This window comes from Phasianus colchicus, chromosome 19 (assembly GCF_987193195.1).
Source record: "Phasianus colchicus chromosome 19, bPhaCol1.hap1.1, whole genome shotgun sequence".
Taxonomy (NCBI): Eukaryota; Metazoa; Chordata; class Aves; order Galliformes; family Phasianidae; genus Phasianus; species Phasianus colchicus.
Window position 1 is genome coordinate 2603279 of NC_143454.1, and position 24709 is coordinate 2627987.

General features: G+C 42.0%; 1 protein-coding gene across 2 annotated transcripts; it reads right to left on the bottom strand.

Moving 5' to 3' along the window:
• Nucleotides 1-521: 521 nt before the first annotated feature.
• MAN1B1 (mannosidase alpha class 1B member 1) lies at nt 522-23376 on the bottom strand. 2 transcript variants are annotated; one of them, XM_031601438.2, is made up of 13 exons: nt 23182-23376; nt 21949-22057; nt 21181-21317; nt 20240-20397; nt 18574-18683; nt 16431-16616; nt 12286-12434; nt 11477-11665; nt 10366-10556; nt 9035-9155; nt 6606-6803; nt 6167-6298; nt 522-5336 (listed from the first exon to the last, which is right to left on the bottom strand). In XM_031601438.2, exons 1-13 carry the CDS (start codon nt 23311-23313, stop codon nt 5133-5135), a joined length of 2016 nt encoding a protein of 671 aa, XP_031457298.1. In that variant the 5' UTR covers nt 23314-23376; the 3' UTR covers nt 522-5132. The 2 variants fall into 2 exon arrangements, with proteins under 2 accessions (XP_031457298.1, XP_031457297.2); XM_031601437.2 differs by having other exon boundaries at nt 20240-20400; nt 23182-23375.
• Between the last annotated feature and the right edge of the window lie 1333 nt (nt 23377-24709).

The following is a 24709-nucleotide window of genomic DNA, read 5'->3' on the forward strand; positions in this document are numbered from 1 at the left end:
GATCCTACAGCAGGTTCCTTTGAAGCAGGCTGCACTGGAAAACATCCAGGCAGGTTTGTCTGTGCCCATCTCCCCTTGTTCTATCACTGAGCAGAGCCTGGCCACATCCACTTACTTGACTCCTGCCCGTTAGATACTTATAGTTATTGATCAGATCCCCTCTCCCCTTCCCTCTTGCAGCTGAACAGCCCTGGGGTTCTCAACCTTTTCCCATCAGGAGGTGCTCCAGGCCCCCACCATCTCTGCACCCTGTGCTGGCTCTGTGCAGTAGTTTGGTCTGCCTGGAGCTGGGGAGCCCAGCACTGCACACACTGCTCCAGTCTCACATGCTCAGCTCCATTCAGTGCTATGGGTTTTGATGTTATCTTTTTCTGTTGTTTCTTAAGAGACATAAGAAAATAAGAAGACACAAGATCTGCTTGGTGAGCAATTGATTTGCAGAAATCCTGTTTTGTCCCACCATCCCTCAGGAGCCACATACTAGTGAGTATAAGCACAATTATACTTGAGACAGCTTCATCTCTTTAAAATAAATAACAAGTTTATTTAAGTGTGTGACAATTTCATGTCTTGGTAAGTATAACCAAAGATGACAAAAAAGGATTGTTTTGATTTTTTTAAAGTGGAGCAAACTATCTGTGCACTTCAACGGGTAGATTCTCACCTACTCAATGTACTGTGTGCCAGTAAATACGAGCAGAACTGTAAAAATACATGTTTTGGTCATCAGTTGGATGCCTCATTTCATCAGTGTTGCAGTGCTTTTATGAGTTTTATGAGTGGAGAAGCCTCACTGCTTACCACAGGCTTGCACTGCTTACACAGTCACAGCATTGCTCCAACTTACATCATGTAGCTTAAACACAAGTATTTGCACTGCCAGGTCCTCCCTGCTGTCACAGTACACTGGTTCCCAGAGTTAGACTATTGGTCACTGTTATTTCACAATACTGAGGTACTGATAAAAGGTCTATGTTTTGTCTTCATTGCTGTTGCGTTTTTGCATACGACCAACTTACCTCTTCCCTGTTCTTAAGCTCAAAAGGACAAAGCTTCTCTTTGATGGGTACAGAGAGGAAGAATAGGATCTATGGCCTATTCATCAAATTATTCAGATATTTACAAATGGATAGGAACATACGGAAGACCTGATTAGGCAAACTCCAGCCCCAAACAGAGAGGCTTTATGACTGTTAATACAACTACAACCTCAGTAAGAATTTTTTTTCCCCTTGTGCTGTAGGAAAGTCTGCTACCTCTGCTAGGATCTGTCAGCATGCCTTTGGCTTACACTGAAGTCAGGCTTCAGGTTGTCTTGCTGAAATTATGGCTCAAACAGCTCTGCCACCTCCAGCCACACTGAGCTGGAGTCTGGCATTCTCCCTCCATACACACAGACCCCAGCTTTTGCACTGAGATTTGCTCTACCCTAGCAATTGTTCAAGATTAGCACCACATAAGAAAGGCATATAGCAGCAGGTGTCTGTGCAGACAGAGGATCACATCTTGCCTGTACTGCCTTTGTCTCTGCCTTACCGCAGCTCCCAGCAAGCAGACACTCTAAACCAAGCCAGCAATGCATTACAGCAGCCAAGTTCAATATCAGTCTTTTGGGTCTGCAATTTACCACCTTTGGACAGTTGCTTGCTTTGAGCCTTCCCATTAACAGGTTCCCAAGGTGTCTTCTGACCTTCCAGAGGAATACAAGTTCTTTAAGTCTTACAGTGGACTACGTGAATCCCTCAGTTTCCTTCTGCAGACAGTACTTGCCCCAAAGGAATCCAGTGTGAGGGATATACATGAAGTGTTATATAAATAATTTTTAAAGTCTTCAAGAGCAGAACTGCCACAAACTGTTCAAACATGGCAGTTGCAAGAAATCCTTTATGCATCCCTTATCTCTGCAACATCACACTATGGAATAGGAAAGAAAGCTGATGGCTTGTATTTGGAGGTGCAAACACTGCAGCGTTTGAGCTTGGCATGCAGTGCTGAGAACCTCACAATCAGAAAGCGGTGTGAAACATGAAAGCTCCCCATAAGCCAATGCCATGGACTTTGCCAACCTGCCAGTTTCCATGCCTGGTATGGAAAGTTCCATGCTCAAGAAGGTTGAACAGATTAGATGCTAAATGTGCCTGCATCCAGATACTGAATTTTCTTTGAGCAAACAGGTTAAATTGCAAGCAGGATGCTTCCAGCCCTACACCTGAGGGTCTTGCTGACTGTCTTACCCATCCATTTCTCAGTGAATGGTACAGCTAGGAAGGGCTGGACTTTTTTGCTTTATTTTTATTAGAAAAGGCACTCAAGCTCTTGGAGAGAAACCAAGGCAGCTCTTTGTGCAAAAGGAGAAAATCTTGGCTTGAAGTAATAACTTTTCCCTGACGTTCAATCTGATCACCAGAAGCACACCACAGTGTCAAAACCCCAAAGTGGATTACAGACCCCCAAAGTTAAGGCTTTGGTTCAAAGAAGCGCAAGAGTACAACCCCACACCATGGGGGAAAAATAAGAATTTAAAGGTGTGCAAAGTTTCTGTTGGGCTTCAGCAAGGGTAGCAGAGAGACATGAATAGGAGAAGTAAGAAGGGCAACGTTCATAGGCTGACAACACATTATGCTAAAGAAGCAAAATAAATAAGCAATTTAAAGGACCTTTGCAAAAGAACAGGAAGAAGCAAATGAGCTCTTATCAGATTATTTAGGTTTGTGCTATTTCATACATGATAGAGAAGTCAAACATTTGCTTTCTAAACTAAACAGAGCTGAGCAATCTTCATATTTAAGGGATGTGTTCAGTAGAGACACTTTGCAAAGAAGGAATTTTCCCAGGAAGAATTTGATTGAGCGGAAATGACCTGGACCAGCAAACTCAACTATGAGAAGAAGTGTGTTTGGAAAAGTGCATGTTTATTCTTCCTTCCTCTCATTCTGCAATGGATTAGCATTACCCTCACACGAGACAAAAGAAAATTAGTTGTAGAGTTAACTACACTAAGATTCGTACAAGATTCCACCAACTTACTTCTGGCAAGCTCTTCAATGCATTCCACATCGTAAGAATTATCTTCATTTCCTCTGTGGGGTTTGCCCCATAGGTGAAACACCTCTTCTGGAATTTGTATCTTTCATTGCAAAAATCTGCAGTTCAGGGATCACTAGGAGCTGCAGCAGGAGGCACAAGGCCAAGCAACACCTTCCAAAGTTACTGCTGTCCTTGGAGCAGGAGGAACATGAACCTTCTGCACAGGTTTGTCCTGTCTAGGAAATCTCAGGGTCCCTTTGCTGACAGAAAAAAAGGTGCATTCATGTAATTTGCACCATTTCCCCACCCCCAGAAGTCATCATTACTACCTGGAATGATAAATGTTCTTTAAAGGACTTTGAGAGTGGTCCAATGGGCAAGTTCTGAATCCAGTAAACAGAACTGGTCAGCACAGAATAAAGCACTATTTTACTTACAAATCAAAGGTTACAAAGACTATAAAACACACATACACCCAAACTGCTGGAAATTAACCACTGGAGTCAGATTAGATTAGTTCTGTTTTGAAGCCCTCAGTTATGAGGGGACTGTATCTCACGCCCACCGCCACACACCTGCATAATACCCACTGCTCCCATTAATTCATCAGAGAAGAAAAAGGGACATTTTGGCAAGAAGGATCTCTTTAAAAAAAAAACGCAAACGAGCACACTTCTGAGATTGGTGAATATAAGAGTGTCCATACAGTTACAAAATCAAAAGATAGAAAGCTACAGAATGCTGAATTTGGAAATCAGTGTTTTTCTGTTTCATGGTTTAAAACCTATCTTGCACATGTAAAAACAAAAGGTCCAAAGGCTCCCATAGGATTCTTTAAGAAGCAAGCCTAGCTCTGCTTTCTTTTCAAACTGAATAGAATTAATTAATTAATTAATGGGACCAGAAATTGTCAGAACACATGGAGACTGTCTGCTTGTAGCGCTCCTCATGGAAATACTTCTACCCAAAGTACTCCTATCAAAAAAAAAAACCAAAAAAACAACCTCAAACCTGACAACTTCTCAACAGTCCAAAAACTGATGAATAACATGAAGTTTGCTATAAGTTCTAAGCCCACTGAGTCAACAAACACAATGCAAGATGTGAACAGGAGGGGATGGGAGGAGGCTAACATGGAATTATACCTAATGTGCTCACAAGCTTTCCCAGTGCCCAACCTCACAAAGCAGCTTTCAGTCAGAATACCTGAGTCTAACTGATGCAATTAATACATAAAATCACATGTATTCACTTTATTCACATTGTCTCCTGCATTGCTGCAGATAAGTTAAAAAACTGCAATATGTCTACAAAATTATATACCGTTTTGAGCCAAACCAGCAGCGAATTCTCTCCCACCATTCATTTCAGCCACCGCTTGAACAGATTGTTCAAAGTGCTCTATAAAACTAAGACACTGTACAACAGACACTTTGCTGCCCCTTCCTCCTTCTAACATGATGCAGCATAGCTTGGTTGTTTGGAATGAGATCTGGCTATCAGTATCAACACTGACAGCTTTAATTCTACCTGGGACAGCATCCACTGTTTATTCCACTTACCATCTGAAACACCACGGGCACTTATGAAGAAGTGGTGCCATAACCAGGTGTTTCATATGTTGGGAATAAACCACAAACCTGTAGGCTTATTCCTTCTCTCCAGAACTTATGAAGAAGTGGTGCCATAACCAGGTGTTTCATATGTTGGGAATAAACCACAAACCTGTAGGCTTATTCCTTCTCTCCAGACACTCCTGTGCTTTAAGACAACTTTCTGCATTCCTGGCATTTAATTAGCATTTAGTAAGACTGACAAAAGGAGTTCTGATCCACCAGAGCCCTGTGTCATGGTCCACATTATGAATATTCTCTGAACCTCACCATCAATACCAGGAAAAGCAGCTTAATATTGCACAGTTTTTTCATCCCAGGTCCAAAGCACAGGGATTAGGTTTAAGACATGACATCTCCAAATGAGAATGCTTTCTCAAAGGTTTTGTTTAAGCCAGAAAACATGTCATATAGCATCTCTCCACACACCCTGAAAAGTAAAGTGACTTGAAGGTAAAAACACCACCACTGGAAACCCTGCTGTGATCCAGTCTATGCTGGCACCCAGATGGGGAGTGGATGGGCTTCTGTGTTAAATACATATTTGTCAAGATTAATTAAGTCTATGTCATCTGAAAACAGTAGAAACATGTATTTGAGCGTTTCCCCAAGAAAGAAGCTCTCCATCTTATCTCGTGGCTCTGGGTTACTGGGGTTCTGAACGTTGTTAATAGAAGTATAACCACCTGTAGGAACCTGCAAAAAGAGAAAAAAAGCACTTTGTATATTTCTATTACCTAAAATATTATTTGAAGAGCATGCAGGTGCTCATGGAGAAAAACAAGTGCTAGTGAGAAGAATTAGTTCTTGCTTTTCATATGCACATAAAAATCAGTTACAAAAATTCTGTGCAATTCACTGAATTCTGGACAAACCATTGAACACACCACCAGAACAAAATGAAGCAAAATGTCCATTTACGCTCTATTTATAGAGATACAGCAAAGATTGCAGTACTATTTGTGGACGAAGGTACAGGAAATAACATGCACTTACAGTTGGCCATAGCACGGCACTTATCTGTGGCCTCTTCTTAAGAAGATATTTAATCACCATTGGCACTATGCTTTTTCAGCATATCAAAGTGGACTCTTCATAGCACTCTCATTAGAATGAAAACACAAAAGACCTCTATTATGGCATTAATGCACTTCCCATGGCAGTTTGTGTCTGGCAACCAAAGTGTTGTTTCAATCCAGCAAGATTCTTCTCGCTTCTGAATATTAAAGATCACAGCACAGATTCTAACAGCTTCCAAGAAGACACAGAAAAGTTTTGGTAGTCTGCACAGAGCTTCCTTCTTTTATTTCTAATCAGTGTAAAAGAACAGTCACTGAAATAGCTTGTAACTATTTTGTGCATCTCCAACTGTAAGACACTGCACGAACTGACTTTTGGTTTGCTCTTACGAGATTCCCCACAAATCTTTGATGGCTTCAAGAGACAAAGCTAGCTTTCAGAAGCTCTTGTTAAAGAGCAAGCGAATATAGTTCTGTAAGAATGAGAGCACTATGAACTGATCTTACCCGTGTGTATTTATTGAAGCTCTGCAAGATTTCCCAGCCCCAGTCTTGGTATTTCTTATCTCCGGTGAATCTGTACATATAAAAAAGGCTTTCCACAGTTTCTGGTCGCAGTAAGTTGTGCCTGTCTGCAGGCTGCAAGAGAAAAATAAGAAAGCCAAGAAGAATTCAGACCAGTAGTTCCTCCAAAAGCACGCACAGAGGGAGAAACAGCAACTCCCATCCCCATCCAACCCGAAAAGAGTTTTCTGCACAGAATTTAGAAGCTAAATACTCTGCAGGGGTAATTAAAAACAAGGGCTAGGGTACACCTGCAAAGCAATTCAGCAACACAACAAGCCACTTTACAAAGTACATCGCCAATGTGTAGCTGGGATATTCAGCAGCAGAATCGAGATAAGAAGGGTCATCAAACTACAGTTGATGCCAGTTAGCTGCTCACCTTGATTTCTACATCTTTGTGGCCCTTTTGTGCATGGAGATTGAAGTGCACGATCTCTGGACTCAGGCCCGTCTCTACTTGTGCATACATCTGGTAACATGTTTCTATGAGAGCTTCGGCCAGTTTCATGTGATCAGCAGTCAATCCATTGTGAGCTCCCAGAGCCAAAGTCCCAGGCAGAAAACAAACCAAGTGGTCCTGTAAGACAAGACAACTCTTACTAGGAAAAGAGGTCACATAAGTCAAGTGAAGTAGGATTCATATTACACTACTTGGCCACAGGTTGTGATTTTTTTTTTTTCCCCTGGCATTTCAGGTACCAAGATCTTGAGGATAAATTTTAACAGTCTGCTGTAGTGCAATACAGAACAGAAAGCATTATGACAGCACCAGCCCAAATCTGGAAAAAGTACAAGTCCACATGTCCTTATGTCAACTATCTGAAAGAAAGGTGGCAGGTATGGGGGAGGGGAGAGGCAGTGATCATCTGAAGGGTTCTCAATAAAGAACATGTAAAGACATGTATTGACATACGTGTTAATAGTTTAGAACAAAAACTGAGGTGGGACCACAGAGCGAAAAGAGTCAGCCACAAGAAAAGGATTTGAGGAATGGGGAGAACTGAGAGGAAGAAGTCCCTGGTCTGAAATAATCACCTTAGTGTTACTGCAACACAGACCACACTCACAGAGATGCAACCACCTTCGTTCCATGCACTGGTACAAGCGAAAAACACAGATAAGATCTCAAATGTATTTCTGCCTGAAGACTTACCCCTTCCTGTCATTTGGGGTCTGTTATTTCATGCTCACCTGCATGGTGAGCACCATGCTTGTTGCACGGGAAGCAGCTGGCTCCCATTCACAGCCCCACCTCTGCACTGCACTGCTAGCTGCATGCCAGGCATTGCAAACAAAGCATGTCTGGCTCCTGTGTGTCACAGAAGAGAGGCATCTGGGGGTGTGTGTGCACACAGCCCTCCTGCTTGCTCCCCCAGCACAAAATGGGAGTGAAAGAACCCCATTCCTTTCTCAGCTTTTCCACGCTACAGCAAACAGTGCCTTCAAAGGACAAAAGGAATGCTAGCTCCACAAGAGATGGGCGACGTTTGTAAGCAACGAAGTCTTCTCAGCTGCCCAAGTCAGCTGAACACATTGGAAAACATCACTGTATAAAGTGTCCAGAAGTCAGCTCCAGCAAATTTCAATTTGCACTACAAGATTGACTGTCCTCTTTCCAGGGGTAACCCACCACTGATATTATGAATGTAAGAATTATTATAAGGTTATTGTCACGTACAGAATTTCAAATGATTCCTAACATTTGGAATGAAAGCTCTGGTTTCCCACATGAACACAGGACACATGCCCTGGTGCTCAGGCAGCACTGGAATGAACTGTTAAACACTTTGTCCAATTCTATGGGTGCTGGTTCAGCATAAGCACAGGAGAGTGTCATCACGTTGCAAAACAGAGCTGAACGCTATAAAGAAAACAAACAATCCAAAGAGTTCCTTAAAGATCACTACAGGTATTGAAAAAGTGCAGACAAGGCCACACATACATCACTAATGCACCACAAAAAAAAAAAAAAAAAAAAAGGCTATGTGCATTTGCATAAGATCTTTCACAGAAAGATTTTAAAACCACATTTTAAAGAGCGTGACTTTGCAGATTAAGAACAGGGAGTTCAGCTTAGCAAGTTTTTCCACCAGCAAATGGCACACTGCTTCAACTACTGAACATATATGCAGAAAAAGAAATAAATATCATGAATAGACAGAACCCTCCAAAATTCTCATTTTTTCATTTTTTAGTACTAACTAAAAAATGTTTGTTTTCAAGGTTAATCTGCAAAACCAGGTGTACTTTTGAATTTTTGTATTTCTAAATTATGGAGAAGTAGTATTACACAAAACAGACATTGTCGCAGCAGTTTCAGACAATGAAATTCTATGACAAAGGAGGGTGGGTTGGGGTAGAATTCAAATCCAACACCAAAATGTTAACTTTCATATGAATGTAAATGCAGTTTCTGGAGTAACTCAGAAAGGTAAATCAAAGGGTAACCATTATCCTCAATCTAGTTACTGTTATTACACTGCTACACACATCCATAGAGTCTGCAGCCTTTGAAAACAGGCCAATGAGCCTGGTGGAGCTGCAGCAATTCTCCCACTCTCTCTGCAGTGCTCTTTACACCTCAGCTACGTGTAAACTGTCAAAGCTGTTGCTAATCATCTTTCAGTAGTGGCTCACAAAGCCAGAGGAAACATCTTTGCTCAGAAAGTGATTGCTACAGGTCAGATTTTGTCTAAAAAGCTACACAAGAGCATCACAGCCTCACACTTGCATATGTTGATCTTTTTTTTCTTTGTGGTGGTAATTTTGCTCGTTTTCTTGTGTTGTTATGTGCAGGTGTTCTCTTACCATCTTGGCACTGAAATGGCCATGAGCAAGTTCTCCTACAAAGGTAAGCTTCTTGGGTTGTGACCTCTGAAGAAGATGCTTTTTCACACCTTCTATGGCTCTCATATAGTCCTCCAGCAGTCTGTAAATTAAAATCATTCCCAGTTGGCTCACATACACACAGAATCCATTTCATCACAGCTGATGATGTACATTTATTAGCTACAGCTACCACATTGGGTTTGTTTTTCAAGTAACTCCTAAGTAATAAAGCAAACATAACTCCAACTCTGTTTCCAAACAATAACTAGATATCATTTCATGAATCCTTAGGAGTACTGTAATCACAGAAAGCCCCAGCTAGTAATGATGTCTTGGACATCTGTAGTGCAGCCTCCTGCTCTGAAGCAGTTTGGGTTTTATCAGGTTGCTTGGAGGGTTATCCAGTTAATTTCTGAGCATCTCCTAAGCAACGACTTTGAGCAGTCTTTTCCAGTGTGCAACCACTCATTATGAATCACTTCTTCACAGTATTTAACTGGACTTTCCATTGTTCTAAATATTTTTATATGAGAAAATCATTTTGTTATTCCCTTTTGAGGCTCGCAGAATACCATCATAGCCTAAAGACAATGGTTCTGTTTACAGTAAGGCATGGCTTGTAAAAAGCCATGATGCAAACTACGTAGAGACAGATACATCTGCTCTGCAGTGCCTCACTGAGGCATACTGCCTCTCTGGATGAAGTGAACCCATTGACATGAAACACTTCCAACACAATTAGCTTATAAAAACTGCTTGATTTTTTCCCCCCCTTGTTTTGGAGAAAACCTTCAAACATCTCTAATTTTTCTACTCCTTAAAAAACATTATTTTCCACTTTAGGTCAAGAGACCTAAAGTAATACTTAAACAAATGTTAAACCTCCTAAGTTACACTTCACAAACCAAACCTCCCACCACAACCACCTAGTAGGAGTTGTCCTTCCCTAACAAACCCAGAGAATACTTGGACAGCAGGTGAAAGGCAGTATAATTTCCAAAGGGACATCATTCCAAAGACAGCTTGTTTATACTCCATATTTAGTGCAAAGACTTAAATCACTTCTCCTGTCTACAACATTTATCACATCTGATGTGATGATGAAAAGACGACATTTTGAGAGCAAGCCCAATTCTCCAGCTGTTTTAACCTCAACTTACCACAGGTCATCATACACCTGTTTCTAAAAGTGAGCTACTTTAAGTTGATTGTTACATATACACATTATATTTCTCTCAGCATTAAACTACAACAGAAATGTTTACAATTATATCATTTTCATATCAGTGTGAGAAGTAGAAAGAACTTACTCATTTTCTGTTTTCCCACCCTGAATCCACTGCTTGAGCAAATACTCATAGTAGCTGTCTGCTCTGGCTCCCAGAGTATAAACACCTAAGTGAGTGAACTGTCCACTGTTGGTGTTTATGAACATAGGCACCAGTCCATCATTTTTCCCTGACAGGGTGTGAACATGCTTCATCACTTCATCAACAGCTTTCTAGAAGAAAAAGCAGTATAAACATAAATTACACGCATACAAACGACACAAAAAACTGTGGCCAATAACTTCTGGCCAGTAACAAATCTTTAGTTATCCTTCTGTACACAAGTTCAGCTCACGGGATGTAATAAACACAGCATTTCAAACTTTCTGACTACTAAAGCCTGATGTTCTCAGTATGCCTAAGTACTCTGAAATAATTAAAACTCTTTCCTTCTCAAACACAAAGCTCAAGAGTATTCCTGAGTGCAGAAAGCCCACTCAAATTTTCAGTACTTCAGTTTGAGATATGACTCCCAGCTAAAAAAACTGCATGAACCATGTTATCCCTAAAGAAACAACAGCACTATTCAAAGCATGAGCTCCAGATACAGCTTAAAAACAACAGAATAACATTACCAAAAAACAACAGTGGAAATTATTCTTTTCTACAGAATTATCTTTATTTAAATAAATTTTTCTTATACCATGACACAGAATCTAATTTATAGCCATTTTAATCTTGCTAAGGGCAACAAGAGTATTTTTTTCTTACAATTTGCATAATAGCATGAAGTCACATGCAGAATTCTAAAAACATTAAGCTATGCACAGCTTCACAGCCCACATTTAATTTTTTTGCAGATCTGATAATGTAGTGTCAAGTAGAAATACCAATCCTAAGAGTGAAGGGACAGGTGTGAGGAGATGGTTGTCCTGTTTTTTAAAAAGCTGTTTCCAAGGAAGAAAAATAATTATCTTCACCATTACCTTTTGGCACTTAAGAAAATAATTGGAATGATTGGAATTTTCCTTTCTTCACTTACAGTTTCACAACTCATTTAACATCAGGGAGACTACAGGTGCTGGTGGTGCTGTAGATAAGTACAGAGAAAGAAAAAAAAAGAAAGGAGTAGCATCAACTGGCTCTTCCATACCTGGTATTTTTCATCCCCAGTGAGACGAGAGAGCTCTCTGAACTCCAGCTGAATACTGGTCACCTCTGCCACAGTGCTGTCAGACGTCCAGCGGGGCGGATGCGCAGTGCCACGGCCAATGTTGACATCAGAGTACGGGATTTTGGAAGGAGTCCTGAATGCTGGCATGAGCCTGTTCCCAATGTCTTTCTAAAGAACGCGGGATAAAAAAGAAAAGTAAACATAAACACATGCAAACTTTCAGGTTTTCTTTCAACAATCAGATGAGGACAATAGCAGCCTAGCTTTAGATTGTGAGAGAAAGACAAGAATTAAAATGGTCACACGTTAATCTGGAATAATAGCTAGTTTCTACCTCCTTCCTGCATTGTATGCCTCAACCAAGCCTGCAGTCCCTATACAACATGATTTAATGAAATCATCAACTCTGTCTAATTTAAGGAGGTGGCTGATGCTGTCAAGATGCAGTGAAAAGGTGACAAAATCTACCAAATACTCTTTTCAAGCCATTTATTTAAGCTTTTGCTTCATAAAATTCCTTACAATGGTCAACTCTTCATCAACAGAAGAATCTAAAAGGCACATCTAAAATAGTACCTGGTACAACACAGTAGAGCTCTAAGTTGATCCAGAGAGCAAACAAATACAGGCTTAAAAAAAAATAATGGTAAATGTAAAATAATGGTAAATGCCTCTCCCACCATGAAACAGCTGCAAAACGGCAACATTTCACTTCCTGATGAACCCTTCCCCAACTTCTTCCACTATGATATACTAATCCAATTTACTTTCCAGGACTAATCACTCACAGCTTTTTCCAGGAAGAGGCTATCCCCAGAGAGATGGTAGGCGCTCAGCAAGCCACCCAGGATACGAATAGTGCTCTCAAACAGGTTCACATCCACATTTTTATCAAAGGCTAAATCGTTTGCTACCCATTTTCTTGCTTCTTCAAACTCTGCAAAGTATAAAATATAGTACAGTTATGAACCTCTGGCATGTTCCAGCAACTGTACTAGAGACATTAGCATATGATACTTGACAGTTATATATATATTTGTCTACAGTGATCATAATTTAGTTGGAAAACTAGAACACAGAGCACGAGCTGGGCCAAGTTTGACCACCATCAGCTTGGAATTACAGAACTGCTAAGCTTAGAAAAAAACACTAAGATCATCCAGTCCAACTATAAAACCATCCCCACCAACAGTGCTCACTAACCACATCTCTCACCATGATTCTTCAACACCTCCAAGGATGGTGATTCCACCACTACCCCGAGCAGTCTGTGCCAATAACTCAACACTCCTTCGGAGAAGAAATGTCTCCTCGTACACAACCTGAACCTCCCCAGGCATTGCTTGAGGCCATCACCTCTTGTCCTATCACTGTAACCTGGGAGCAGAGGCTGACCCCATCTCACCACAGCCTCCTTTCAGGCAACTGTGGAGAACCATACGATCTCCCTGAGCTCCCCTTCCCCACACTGACCCATCCCAGCTCCCTCAGCCGCTCCCCATCACACTTGTGCTCCAGACCCCTCATAGCTCCATGCCCATCTCTGGACACACTCCAGGGTCTCCAAATCTTTCTTGTAGTCAGGGGCCATGTACAGTCAACAAATACACAATTAGCAGAGTGGTGTGGTTAGGCTGGTATTTTACAAGTCGTATCACTAGAAGGATATGTTGGAATGGGATAATGGAAAATAAATGAAAACGCTCACCCATGTCCTGGACTCACAGAAAAACTCCAAAAGGAGCAATCTCCAGGAACAGACCCTCCCCTAGTGACAGTCAGCCCTTAAATGGGGGCGAGGAGAGGAGCAGCCAGGCTTCACCCCTTCCTGTCCCACAACTGAAATGCCTTCACCTGTGCTCCCAGGGCTGAACCAGTGCTTGCCTCATGTGATCAATCAGTGGTTCAGGCCGTGATTCAGCAGTTCCCGTACAAGCCCAAAAAGCTTAGCTCTTATTCAGCACACACCACAGACATACACAGAGAAATATCAGCCAAGAAAATAAAAAATCCTAATCATTTAAGGAAAAAAAAAATTGAAAAAGTTGAGGAATAGTTTCAAAGAATAACAGAATGCCCTGGGCTGAAAAGGACCACAATGCTCATCCAGTTCCAACCCCCTGCTGTGTGCAGGTCACCAACCAGCAGCCCAGGCTGCCCAGAGCCACATCCAGCCTGGCCTCGAATGCCTGCAGGGATGGGGCATCCACAGCCTCCTTGGGCAACCCGTTCCAGTGCCTCACCACCCTCTGTGCAAAAAATTTCCTCCTAATATCCAAACTAAACCTCCCCTGTCTCAGTTTAAAACCATTCCTCCTTGTCCTATCACTATCCACCCTCATAAACAGCCATTCCCCCTCCTGTTTATACATTCCCTTCGAGTACTGGAAGGCCACAATGAGGACTCCCTACAGCCTTCTCTTCTCCAGGCTAAACAAGCCCAGTTCCCTCAACCTTCCCTCATAGGAGAGGTGCTCCAGCCCTCTGATCATCTTAGTGCCCTCCTCTGGACCCACTCCAAGAGCTCCACGTCCTTCCTGTATTGGGGGCCCCAGGCCTGGATGCAGTGCTGCAGATGGGGCCTCACAAGAGCTGAGTACAGGGGAACAATCACCTCCCTCTCCCTGCTGGCCACCCCTTTTTTAATGCAGCCCAGAACACAGTTGGCCTTCCGAGCTGCAAGCGCACACTGCTGGCTCATGTCCAGCTTCTCATCCACCAGGACCCCCAAGTCCTTCTCCATAGGGCTGCTCTCAAGGAGGTCTTCCCCCAGTTTGTATAAATACCTGGGATTGCCCTGACCCAATTGCAGCACCCTGCACTTGGCCTTACTGAACCTCAATGGGTTCACATGGGCCCACTTCTCCACCCTGTCCAGCTCAATGTAGTCCTGAAATTGAGACCTTTCAAGCCCATCTATTTGACTTGTCAGACAATTTGTTACACTTCCACCAACAGTCCTCAGAAATTTTTAAATTAAATCTTTTTAAACCAAAGTTGTTATCCACCAAGATAGCCATAACGTTTCCAATTAACAGCCATTACTGCCTCTGGCCTCACAGTTCCCTGGGAAGCCCTGCCTCCTAGCTTAGCATTTAACTCAGAAAACCCAGACAGGGACACACAGCATTTTAGATTGTCTGCAGTGTTTTCCACAGAAACAAAAATGATTGTTTAGTACACTATTAATTCAGAAAGGTATTAAAAAAATTAAAAGATGTTTGGGATTTGACAGTCAGCTTTTCAGCCATACCACCTTATGACTGCTTTTGCACAGGGTTTGAGACTGAGGTCCATGTGAGCTGGCTTATGTCTCTAATCCCAAAGGCTGAGCTATCTTAAATCATGTGCCTCAGAAACTCTGGCTCGTGAGTCACAGAACAACCTGTTCCCCAGAAATGGAAGGTATTCCATAGACCACTAAGCAAAAGGATGCCTATGTATCTTTGGGAAGTAGGAGAAAGAAAAAAAGTGAAATGGCCACGTGCCTTGTTCTAGAATAAGGTCTGGGCTGACCCAATTTGAGCAAAGGATTTCAACCAGAGCAGCCAGGATTGTTTATACAGCATTTTTGTGTGTTCAACACTGACATGTTTGGGATTTGGGGTAGATATTCTTCTCAGTCTACTTGAGAAGAATCACACAAAAGTCTGTACTGTCAGTTATTATCCAGGAGTATAATGAAAAACACAATGTCCTCTGTCAGAAAGGCATTAGCGTCCATCAGTCTGTAAGAAAAATCGGCTACCTCAAACAGAACACTCATTTAGATAGCACTTGTTATTCAAAAGAAGCCTCAAGAGCTTTCTAAGGCAATCAGCAAAAGAACTGCTGTAAAACAGAGCAATCTTCAATAAGAACCCATTTTCAACACATTTAAATTGCTAATAATTTAAAAGCTCTATGCAATTCCCAATTAATTTTTCATGAAAAGCAGCATGCTGACAACTTGAAACTTCAAGACAATCTGCTCAAGATACAGCTGCAGATATGATACATACTTTTTGTTTGATACAGTATTTTTGCATAAACTTCCAAGGAAGAAAAGACAGAATAATGTATAATTTCACTGTTAAGCCCTCACTTGCAACTCTTCTCTTCCCACCATGACACTGAGATTGCTGTGATTTACCTACGCTTATGAAGAGGGCTATCTAACAAGAATCAATAGCTACAGTTCCTTACATTTTCAAATACCATCTTAAAAACAAAACAAAAAACTAGACAACAACAACCCACTCACACTTAAATACTGATCAAGCATGTTTTCTCCAAGAGAATTACTGATTTTTTTGGCTTAGTATTTAAAATCTGTTTGCAGCACTTATAAAAGCAGCATTACTTACAGAATAACTGAAAAAAAAAAAAAAACCAACATGTAGAGCAGTTCAGAAACGGGGTATTAATTACTCCACCTCCATTCTTACATAAACTTCTTCAATCCTGACACAGAATACTGATACTAGCTATGATCAAACACAAATTAGGAGATCTCAGGCTAACTACCTAAGGCTGATGGCTGCATAGTGCCATCAAAACAGAACCAGCATTTCAGTACAGAAATAAAACAAAGTGGCCTATCCACCCATTCCTCAGTTTCTAGCACATATATTATACATAATAGTTGAATACTCTTTTCTAGCTTAAAAAAACTAACCCAAGAGCAATGGTGTCTGTTCATACAGGGCTGTGGGGTTTTTTACATATATATATATATATATATATATATATATATATATATAAAAACAGGATTATATATAGAAATACGTATTGTTTGTGTGTGTTTAGAACTTATATATATATAATTCACAGAAAAACTATTCCCATTGGCCCCACGTAATAAACCTTCCCCTCAAAGATCTCTAACCATACACTGCTTGAATAGAAGATACAGAATTTCAGGGGTGAGAACAGAAAAGCAAGAAGAAATTACCTTCTTTCAGGCCTAAAATCCACATAGTATCCAAGGCATCAATTAAGGTAAGCCCAAGGCCAAACCACTCACTGTAAGACTTGGACAATGGCTTCAGTTCATCATGGCCCCAGGCAAAATCTTTGTATCCTTTCCATGCATGGCGGAATGCTTCTATCACAGCCCTCTGACGTTCATTTATGGGCACTGCAAAAGGAGAAGAACATCTTGCTCAAGAGTTCTGCAGCAACATCAAACACCATTTCACTAAATCATACCCAAATAAATTTTATTCTAAAATCTCTGTGAACAGTATTGTAAAAAAACGTGCTCAGATTATTCTTTTCAGCACAACCTTTTGTATGTGGGATAACTACTCGGTATCTGTGGTCAGCAAGTGAAGTAGGCACAGAGAACACACACATCATTTCTCCAAATACAGTGCTAAAATATAACATGCACAGATGTGAGATGAGAACTGCTACAGCTCAAAAAACGTGAAAAATCAGGAAACACCAAAATTAAGACTTCAAATCAAATGTAATTCAGCTGCTCACATGTATGCCAACTATGCCAACCAGTAAAGTCCTCATGTCATTTACCACGCACACTTTGTTCTTCACTTTCCCTAATTCCTTAATTTCTGCTACATCTTAAAGTCAGTTCTTAAAAAAAAAAAAAAAAAAAAAAAAAAGATCACTTTTCTAGAGCTTTCCATTTAAAATTGGGAAAAAGAAAATTGGTATTTTCTATTTTGGGCAAATCCACGTCTTTTTCCACAGTTCAGCTAAGGTCTTAGCTTGCAATTCGCCACAAAAATTGAACTTACGGTCCATACTGAACAACTAAATTTTCAAGCTCACTAGCTGAAATTTCAAAAAGTTATAAACAGAATTCTAGAGTGGGAACCATCAAGCAGTGTAACTAACCCCATTAAGATCATGGTAGTCCACACCAAATAAATGTGGCACAGCACAATGTGATGTTTCATATAAAACTTCCTTACATGAAGTCAGAAAGCAGAACGATGGGTTCTTGACTTCACAAGGACAGTAACTACATGAACAACTTCCACAGCTTCCTGGTGAGTCTTAAAAATAGTTCAACTTCACTCAGGGAGGAAGTCACTTTCCCTGGATTTGCAGAACAAAAGGCAACATTGCTGAAAAAAAGACACTGTCCCCTTCCAGCTGTCTCTCTTTGGACCATCTTTCCTGGCTCCTCCCATAGGAAAGATTAGAAAGGTTTGGCACTAAAATTTGTTTTCAATACTACTGCAACTGTTTAAGGAAAGCAAAAAAGCTAGGGAAAAAAATCAGAATATAATGTGTGCCTAAACAAAGCAAAAAAACATATAGTTCAAATATTTTGGTACATTCCTCTGGTTTCTCTTGTATGCGTTGAGATGAAATTGATGGGAGAGAGAAGCACCCAAGATTCAGAAGATAAGGCATGAAACCAGAGACATCCCCACAGTGCTCTCAGTGCAGTAGGATCATCTCATAGCAAGGAAATACAGAAGTCCAAAACCAGAAGCCTCTCTCGCTTACCAAAACCTTGCTTCAGACTATCAGAGGAAACAGCTGTGCAGCAAAAGTACACAGTTTGGAGGATAAAGCACCTATGTTTGCATATAAGTAAATAATCTGTAGTTATTTCATTACTGATAACGTATGGAGGAGAACATGCTATGCACCTAAAAGACAAAATGTCCAGAAGCAGAAGGGCTGTTTGCAAGAAGGCAGAGGTAGCAGTGAACTGCAAGGAAAAGCACATATACAATTCTGCAGGCTACTCACACACAGTCTGTCTGCTGTAGCCACAGCAATCTGTTTCCTGCCACAGCATCACATGAGCTAAGTTTTACATGTGCATCAGAATAATTTTTATTCATCATTGAAAACTGAGACTTGCAACTCAATCAAAATTCTGAAAACTAACGAGCTTGAAAGGTGTCATGGTGGAATGAGGACACTGAAAAGTTTGGTAAATGTCGCAGGTAAATCATCTTCCCACAGTTTTCACTCCTGTGTCCTTCTGCCAGAATTCTACTTCCATAAAGGAAAAACAAAAACAAACAAAAATGACAACAAAAATGATGCGAGAAGAGAAACTGGATAATTTCAGCAGTAAAAGTGAACAGGAATAAGGGTGCTCTATTTACCTGGTTCCTTCTGGCTTTCACCTTCCACAGATGAAGGTTTTTCTGGTTCCTTTACTCTATTAGATGGAGGTTCACTGCTTTGGTCGGGTTCTATCACTGCTCCTCTCCAGCTGCAAATGCAAAAGGTTGACATCAATACTTCATTCATTTACACTAGGTCATGCAAATGAATGAGACTTATTTGCTATTTTTCACTATACTTTGATAAAGCAGGAGTTGGATTTTGTATCAAGGGTCAAAACAACCATGTTGTCCACTAGACAACTTTTCCACTAAAAGAAAAAGTCATTTGCACCAGAGAAATTGTGCTGGATTAAGAAAAGTGTCTTACAACAGGTTGCTGCAATTTCATTAAGATCTCAACAACAGAATTTAATAAACTTAAAAACTTTTTTTAAAAGCACTAAGATATTTGAGATTGCTGCATTAAAGTATTTTGTTACCAACCCTATTCTGAAATGATCATAGCAGCCACTGACAATTAGTGCCATAGAAATGAGAACCAGGAAGAAAGCTCATGAATAAACGCAAGGGACTGGCCACTTACAGCAGTCACTGTCATACCAAGGGGTTACACACGTTTTCACACAAACAAAGAAGCCTACATCAACTGGAAGAGGCTTCCATTAAGAATCTCCTGAAGAAAAAGTCTTTCAGAATACACTTCCAAGTCAAGCCAGGTCCACATCAAGACCAAACTACCTAAACTATGCTTGTTAGTACATATACACACGTTAACTTTGATTTCACTATACAACACGGGCAGACACTGATAGGACAAGATGGAATGATTTTAGATTAAAACAAGGGAGATTTAAGTAAGATGTTATGAGGAAATCCTTTCCTCAGTGGGTGGTAAAGCCCTGGCACTGCTGCCTGGAGCTGTTGGATGCCCATCCCTCGAGGTGCCCAAGGCTGTGGATGAGCCGCTGGGAGCTATACCTAGCCTATTTTTCCCAAATATTAATTAAGCGCATCTTCTGAACTACTGACAGCCTTTTCTATGTCCAACTTAAATCTTTTCAATTATTCCCAAACCAAAAGATTTCAGTGGTATCTTAGGGAATAACCTTTTATCAGTATCAACACAGTTACGTGTAAACAGCTGCATACACATCCACAGCCTCCACCAGGTCCACTTGTGCTTAGCTTTGTTGACTGGCATGATATCCCTAACCAACACTATGACACCAGTATAGTTCCCCATGTCTACTGCAGAAAAAGAGAGGTTGTGTTATTGTATTTATGCTGTTATATTCAGTGTAAAACAAATGGAAGAAATGTACACACGCTGAAAATTCTCCAAGGCATTAACAATCTCAAAACAATAACAAAAGGCATTAGAAATGTAGACCATCTAGAAGGGCTCCAATCCTCTGGCAGCTCTACAATGCAAAGAATAAAAAAAGAACACCTAATTCATTCACCCTAATTCAATAAATGAAACTACCAATAGCAAAAGCTGTCACACTGAACTTAAGAACAAGTACATAGAAACAAAAAAATCAAATTCAGACAGACAATAAAAAGCAGCTTTCACTCCAACAGCTGATGAATACCAATAGGGAATGGGGAAATAAAAAACATAAAATAATAATAATTTATAAAAGAAAAAAAAAAAAGAAAATGAAAGAAGAAAGCTGTAACTTGCTGGAAACCCTCCTACCTGATAACAGACTTCTCTGTTTTCTCCTGTTTATCAGCCTGGACTGGCTCTTCTACTGCCTTGCTGGTGTCATGTCGGGTTTGCAGCCTCACGTCCCCCCATGGGGGCTTGATCTGAAAATTGGAAGGATTACGCCGACCATGTGGTAATTTTGGTTTCTTCTGAGAGAAAGAATAAAAGAAAAAAGCGTGCTCAGTACTTTACACAAATGATAAAATTCAAACCATAAGTCAAAAGCATTAATTCTGATACAATACCAGCATGCAAAAATCTGCCTTGAATGGAAGATATGCTGCAACATCTTTGTGTTGGTGGTAGTGCTAGCTCTGGTTTCTTTCTTCATTTAACAGTTCATGAGGAAAATACATGAAGAGCAACACAAGCATATCTGCAGCACCCAGTAGTCCTCTGCTCTACTAATCCAAACAGCCAATTCTTGTTTCTTTCTCATCACCCTGCCTATAAATGTAACCCTTCAAAACCTACTGAACACCTGTTCTGTTTGCTGATATTTTTCCAGTTACCACAAAAGCTGTGCTAATTAGTGTGACACTGAGCACCATGCATGTCACAGGCAGTCACTACGCTGTTCAGGCACCTCACAGCTGTGAGGCTGACAGCCAGAGTACTCCAGGTGCAAGCAAATTTATTACAGCACATAGGTGAAGCCTCAAGTAAGAGGTCAACGTGACATGAAGTCCTATCACTCTGACGTGTATCACTGATTATGAAAAAGTAAACTGAACACTTGGATCAAAAAGTTAAAGCCAGGACATAGACCATGCCAAAAGCCGTTCCTGAGATGACAGCACTGAACTCACAGCAGGTCTCTACTGAAAGTTATAACATTTCTTTCCACAACAACCACTGGAAAGTATCACTATTTGCATCTTCCACAAACTCTTAGGCAGGTCTATAAATCCCATTTCTTCTCTTCATACCTGAGGTGAAAGCTCTAGGTAGTCTCCAGCGTTGGCATCTGCCTTCTGGGGCGCTGGTAGGACAGCTGGATTCGCCAGCTTTAATCCAGGAGCATCTGGTTCTGTTCCATGCTCATCCGATGATTTGTTTGTTAAACCTACACACATAAAAATGCTCAGCAAAGGCAATCAGCAACTTTGGCTCCAGCTAGGAATTTCTAACAGCCTGCATTCCCATACCAGAACTCCTCCAAACAGTGTTTCTTTTCATCAAACAGGGATGAACATGTTATAATTCTTAGATACAAAGTAGCATTTGGTATTAACAAATTCCTGAAGTCAAAGCAGGCTGCTAAAAGGCACATGCTTTGTAATTACCATTAACCTTGCTTCACAATACAGGCAAGAAGATTAAATCAAAGGTAAATGTGTCTTTGTACTGTAGAAAACCTTGGAACTTCAAATTTTATAGACAATCAAAACCAAAAGAGGATCATCTTATCCTGCTGCTTAGGTTTGAGTTACTGATACCTACACACAAACGTTATGAACAGAACATTCACAGCCTCCAAACCTTTATCAACTAAAACAAAACGTTCTTCAGTCAAGATAACACAGAGGCGTGAAAAATACTTCTGATTAAGCATACCCATTGAAACATGTCATAATTGTACTGCAATAGATAAAATCAGCCTCCGTCACCAAAATAAACACTATTCAGAAGCACTACCAAAATCTCTTAAGTGTAACACTACGTTCAAGTAATTTACAGCCATACAGAACACGTACTTTTCCAAGGTTCCCCCACACTTGTGTATGAAATGACTCCGCAGACCATCAAGAAGGCAAACAGGAAGAGAATTATGCTCCGCTGCAGTCGAGACAGCTGCTTCCATTTCTTCCATAGAGAAAATAAGAGGAAGAAAATTTAGCATGATATTAAGAACTAAATTCCTATCTGTTCATTCAAAGCAAGGACCACTAAACTAAGTTTAATTTTACCCTCTGTTTCCAACAGAGAAGTTCATTGCTTATTTCCTCCAATGACAGAGAAAACAGAAATACAGCACGTTGCCCTACAGCACAGCAGGCATGGTGAACCAGGAGAGCTGCTTGCTGCAAGAGCCCTGGAGAATGCCACATACTGAGACTGCCGGGCAGCAGCATCTGCAGCACACTGCCTTCCAGCACAGCCCTGGCTGAGCTGAGCATCTGCCCAGATGTCAACTTGGAAACATGCCACAAATCTCATCCCTTCCTGCCCAGAGCTATTAAAGAACTGATGTGCAAAATGAAAACAGGGAAAATGTGGCAGGAAAACTAAAAATATTACTGCAACAAAGAAAAAAGGCTTTAAATAAGCTTCACATTAGCCACTGCCCAGGAAAAGTATGGCACACAGCATCTTAAAAACACATATGTAGAACTATCATACATAATAGTTTGCCACCAGAAAAAAAGCAACCAATCCATACAAAATAAGGTGAGCCAACTGGATAATGAACAAAACCAAAACAGGACAAAAAATGAAGTACTTATACCAAATCACTAAAAGCCAGACATCAAATGCCACATCAATCTAACAGAGAAGTCAGACCCAAGAACTCCAATCCATAGAGAAAGAGGTCAGAGTTAAACATTAACTTAAGTTACCATTTTGTTGCTTTTCTAAGAACAGAAGCAAAATGCAACAGAGCAGGAATTTGCTTCCAATTACTGTCTTTGGCATGCAGGGAGCTTTGGCATTAAAGCCACATCCCGCAGCTTCCTACGGACCTGCCCGCACCTCACACCGCTTCCTACAGCCCTCCCTCAATGAGAACCAGTGGCCGCGAACACCCCAGTGCAAACTATCCCGGCCCGCAGCTCCGCCCCACGCACCCCACAGAACGCTTCTCCTGCTCCTCCGCCTCCAGCTCCCCACCGTGACATCCCGACTGCGAAAGGACACTGTTCGGAACGCGACCCTTCCCCCCTGCACAACAGCCCCGTCCCGCACAGCCCGCGGCCCGCCGCCCTCACCCGCCAGCAGGAGCGCCGCCTCCAGGCCTTGCTGTTGTTGTAGCCGCCGGCGCCCGGCGCCTCGTCCGGGCTGAGGGTGACGGAGATGAAGTCCCGCCTGGGCGGCGAGGCGGCGGCGGCGGCGGCGTACATGGCGGCAGCCTCAGAGGCCGCAGCCCGCCCGCCCCGCGCCCAGCCGCCCGCCGCCCCACGCGCCCGCCGCCATTACCGCGCGGCCTCCCCGCGCCGAGCGACGACCCAGCGGTCGCTTCCGGGTGCCGCTCTCTCACCCCACAGCGCTTCCGGGTGCCGCTCTAGCCCGGCAGCACTTCCGGGGCTCTATGGCGTCCCCAGCGGCAGCTGCACGCGACACAGCGACGGCGGGCCGGGCCTGAGCGGGAGCTGGGGGCGGTGCGGGTCTGAGAGAGGCAGGGCGGGGCGGGGGAGCTTTACGTTGAGAAATGGGGAGATTGCAAACGTGCAGCGTGGAGAAGGCTGAGGTACTCAGCAAGTTCTTTTAGCTCAGTCTTCGCTGGCAGCCAGGCTTCTTGTGTCTGTCACATCCATGGACTTCTGGGTGGGAGAAGAGTCTCCCCTTCCTGTGAGTCCGAGGCTGACTCATGAGACTGAGCGTGTACAGCTGCATCCATGGGCCTTAAGGAAGCTGGCTGAGATGATTACCGAGCCACTCTACATCGTATTAGAAGTCATGGCTGTCAAGGAGAAGTCCCTGGGGACTGGAAAAAGGAAAACGTCACTCCCATTTATAAGAAAGTGAAAAAGAAGGGCACGATGATCTACAGATCTTCCTAGAAAACATGTTAAGAGCATGAGAGGAATGAGCAGGTGATCTGAGACAGCCAGCACAGCGTCACCAAGGTCAGACTGTGCAACACCCATCTGCTGGCCTTCTATAATGGAGTGACAGAATTGGTGGACAAAGGGAGAGCCACTGATGTCATCTTCCTAGATCTGCAAGGCTTTTGCAATGGACCTGCACCACATCCTTATTTCTACACTGGAGAGAGATGGATTTGAAGTCTGGGCCATTCGGTGGATAAGGAATTGCTTCGATTGGTGGCCACAGATGGGGCCCAGGGCAGCCTGAGCTGGTGTTTGATCTAGTGGTCGGCAACCCTGCCCACAACAGATGGGTTGGAACTAGACAGTCTTTTAAGTTCCTTCCAATCCAAGCCATTCTATGATACTCTGTCCCCAGCATGAGAAATTAAGCAGAGGCAGGAAAATAGCATGGCTGAAAAAGGATCTGGTGGTCAAATGAAGAGGAAGGAAGGACTTGTACAGGGAGTGGAAGCGGGGATAGGTGGAAAGAATACAGAGATGCCATTCAGATGTACAGAGTTAGGATCAGGAAAGCAAAGGTGCAGATGAAGCTGAACTTGGCAAGGGACTTGAAAAATAACAGGAGGAGAATCTACAGGTACACTGGTCAGAAGAGACAGAGGAATGAGTGTCTACCCTCTCTGATAAGTGAAAAGGGAGAACTGGCTCCAGGGAAATCTCATTGTGGCCTTCCGGTACTTAAAAG

Excerpts from the sequence above, each read along its gene's own strand:
- MAN1B1 (XM_031601437.2), bottom strand. The coding sequence starts at position 23,313 with ATGTACGCCGCCGCCGCCGCCGCCTCGCCGCCCAGGCGGGACTTCATC. Across the intron at positions 22,058-23,181 it reads GGCGGCGCTCCTGCTGGCGG|AAATGGAAGCAGCTGTCTCG; the intron begins GTGAGGGCGGCG and ends TCTCTATGGAAG. Across the intron at positions 6,299-6,605 it reads ACAAAGATGTAGAAATCAAG|CCTGCAGACAGGCACAACTT; the intron begins GTGAGCAGCTAA and ends TTTCTCTTGCAG.